The sequence below is a fragment of the Arachis ipaensis genome, chromosome B03, assembly GCF_000816755.2.
Source record: "Arachis ipaensis cultivar K30076 chromosome B03, Araip1.1, whole genome shotgun sequence".
Taxonomy (NCBI): domain Eukaryota; kingdom Viridiplantae; phylum Streptophyta; class Magnoliopsida; order Fabales; family Fabaceae; genus Arachis; species Arachis ipaensis.
Genome location: NC_029787.2, coordinates 2,606,313 through 2,609,880, shown reverse-complemented (window position 1 = coordinate 2,609,880; position 3,568 = coordinate 2,606,313). Strand labels below are relative to the sequence as shown.

General features: G+C 33.7%; 1 protein-coding gene across 1 annotated transcript; it reads right to left on the bottom strand.

Moving 5' to 3' along the window:
• On the bottom strand, positions 328-3,233 carry LOC107629291 (GDSL esterase/lipase At5g22810). The gene is made up of 6 exons (XM_016332045.2): positions 3,077-3,233; positions 1,952-2,353; positions 1,687-1,817; positions 1,219-1,452; positions 804-1,059; positions 328-718 (listed from the first exon to the last, which is right to left on the bottom strand). The coding sequence occupies exons 2-6, from the start codon at positions 2,205-2,207 to the stop codon at positions 525-527; spliced, it is 1,071 nt and encodes a 356-aa protein (XP_016187531.1). The 5' UTR covers positions 2,208-2,353; positions 3,077-3,233; the 3' UTR covers positions 328-524.

The following is a 3,568-nucleotide window of genomic DNA, read 5'->3' as shown; positions in this document are numbered from 1 at the left end:
ATTGATGCATCAATAGTTGATTTTGTGCCTCTAGAGCTTGTATTTGTTCTCCAGATTATCGATTTTGTTCTTGAACTGTTGTTATGTAGGACATTTTGTTAATTATTTAATTTTGATCTCACTGTGGGACTAAATTGATGCTAAATGAAAACGTTTTGGATTCAAATAGAACACTTTAAACCTTAAGGACCAAAACAGAATTACGCCCAAACCTAGGGGACCAATTTAGTACTTTACCATGTTAGTTTTAGTTTCTCTTAACTCACCTCGTTTTATTGATATTAAATAGAGTTAAAGTGAAAAATAAAATGTGTTGACATGATAAACAATAAAAATATGATAAATTATGTAATAGTATATTTATTAGTGTTGTTCAATTACCCTTACAGAAAAGAGAACACACAGGTAACTTTGCAATAGAACATAAGAAACCAAATTTAGAATTTGACTTTTACATAGTATAATATAAGGCAAGTGCATAGAGCATTACAATAATCACAAGCATAGTGAATGTTTGTGATTAATTAGGATATGAGAGAAATGCCAGCAGCTAACAAATCATTGGCCAAAACTTGGTTTGCAGCCTCTGAGGGATGAAGACCATCCCAGAATACATACTCAGTTGCATTAGCACATGTTCCTATGGACTTCTTGTTGCACAATATTGCTGTTTCTACCAGCCCCGTTCCACAACAACCTTTCCTTGCTTCAGAAAATCCTGTCATAGTGTAATAAGAATCAGAAAAACTTGCAGGGATTGTACTGTTAAAGAATAATAATGTGACATGATTAAATTTTGGTACCATAGTCTTGGGGCTTAGTGACAAGGTCATAGAGAGGCTGATAGATATCAAGGACGACCAAGTTGAGTCCAGGAAGCATTTGTCTCAACTTCTGAGAAGTTGCATTCAGCTTTGCATTGAAGTTGATAGCATCATTGTTGAAATTCGACACGCATTCGTTGCTGTGAGGATTAAACAGAGTTATGCATGCTGGCAAACAACCCATTGGAGGCAATGTTGTTACACCTATTCTCCTTGCTCCTAGTGCATGCAAATTCTGTTCATTACTAAATATTAATATTCTTTTAGATAAATGCACATACCCTTAAGATGAATAAGCTCAGGTCATACTATTTCAATTTATTTATTCAATAACCAAACCTGCCCTTGGATTTAATTACTAATAATAAGATGTCAAGGTTGAGAAAAGACATGCCTGAATGAAATTGGAGTAGCGTTGCAAGAGAAGATCCGAGAATTTATCAGCTGTATAAACCTTGTTTAGCAAAGGATTTATGTAAAAGTTTTGAATAAAGTCACTGCTGCCTGCGGTAACAATATATATAGCATCAGATATAATTGATGCAGCCTTTGATTGCCCTGCTGTTTCCACCAATTTGTTCTGACAATCCTTGTAATATTCCAGCTGATGGCTCAATGGAACAGCATTCTACACCCCAAAAAAAAAAGGTGGGAAGAAAAATTGAAGATCAAGGCTCGCTAAGATGCTGTTTATATTCACTATTGTCTCGCACACCAAGCTGACACATTCTTTTGAAGAATTATATGCCAGTTCGATGTGCGAGATAAAATGAGTACACAAAATATTTTTCTACAATGAGAAACTAGGGAGGAGAATTGAAAATTTTGAAAGAATTGAGTTTTAAACTTGTAAATTGTTTACATATAGTGTGGCTGTAGCATCTAAGTAACCAGAAGCAGCTGAGGCAAAGTTAGTTCCATTCAAGAGGTTTTTTCCTCTAGGCTTTAAGTCCATGTAAGCTGGTGGATAAGAGGTAAATCCAAGAATCTCAACTGCATTGAATGAATTAATGTAAGGAGAAAAGTGAGTTGATTTAGAATCCAAGAAAAAGTTTAGTTCAAATAACACAACTCTGTGATTAATCAAGGATTATGAGGGGAAAAGGAGAGAGTTAAGGAGAAAGCACCAATGAAATCTGTGGCCAGCTTTCCATTGCAGAACCTTCCCGTTGGATAGTGATTTTGGAAGTCTCTTCCATAAGGAGGGAAGTTTGCTTTAACAAGAGTTAATCGGTGGTTATTGTTGCCAACATCAACAACTGAGTCCCCAAATATGAACAATGCAGGAACTAGTTGTCCATTCCCCACATTCACCACCAAAACAACAAAAACAACAACTACAACAACAAAGGAACGAAATATAGAACTCCTTGAATACCCCATAAGTCACAAATTCCTCTTCAAGCAATGAGCTTCTTCCTCATGCAAACACACACACAAAGCAGATTCTCAAGATGGTTTGTAATATTGGAAAATATGTGATGACTTTAATTTACTCTTGTTATTTGAATATGGCTCTGCTAAGAAGTCTGCAAGTTCCAAGAATTGTAACATTAATGTATCAACTTATTATAAGAAAATTTAACCACTGACAAATTGACAATCATGCCTAATTTTTTTTTATATTGATTAAATATATGTGTAATACATTGTTATGGGAAGATTTGGTGTTTTTTTTTTATATGGTGTTTTATTCAAATTGGACGGTCCGATTTGTTTAAAGAAAAAAATAAATTACAAATCGGAGGGTCCGATTTTTATTTTTTATTTTTTTTATTTTTTAAAATAAAAATCGGACGGTCCGATTTTAACATTAAATTTTTTTTTATTTTCGAAATCACAAATCGAACCGTCCGATTTGTGATTGTTGGTTTAAAAAATGAAACAAATCGGAGGCACCATTTACGCCATACCATTATAAAACTCATCTCTTCTCATATGATTGTGAGATACACTCTTCTCTCTCATATGAAAAAGAAAAGGCGGACAATCATATCAACCTCAGAAGTATGCTTTGAATGTAAGAAGTAGTTGGCATTAAAAATCTTAGCAGAAATCAAGGAGATTAAAAAATAAATGGATTAAACTAGAAATCACAATATGTACTATTCACTGTTCCAATAACAATGTCACTCGTCAAATGATTGAAATACATGCATGGAATCACTTGAATCTGAATGAAGTATTCATCGTACAAGAAACTAGGGATAAACAATTACGGCAACATTAAAGGATGTTGGTTGGTTACTAACCTCAAATAAGTATAACTGTGTTGAACTATTGACACTTGATGTCTTGAATCTTGAGCTGTCTCAGGCTTCAATAACCTCCTATGACTAGGCCACACCAATATTATAAAAAGCTGTGGGGGCAAACATGAGATATTGACTAGTTGAAAGAGACTATTAGGAGCACTTTGCAATAATGCGGTTGTTGTTGGTGACCACTTAGTGTTTTTGTGTTGCGTGCCTTATTTATTATGTCGGTGATGGATTTGGTTCTTCTAAAGTTTGAATTTTATTTTAATAATTTTATAGAGTAAAGTGTGATCTTTTATCATTGATTTCATAGGTAGGACCAATAATAAATATGAAAGAGAAACTATTCAAAGGTAGAAGATCATACTTTATTCTCTAAAGTGAACTTCAAATTTTAGAGGATCTAAATCCATCAGTGATCTCTGTCACAATATTTGACTTGTTTGACTTTATAAGGATTTTTTTATGAACACTTAAAACTTAGCT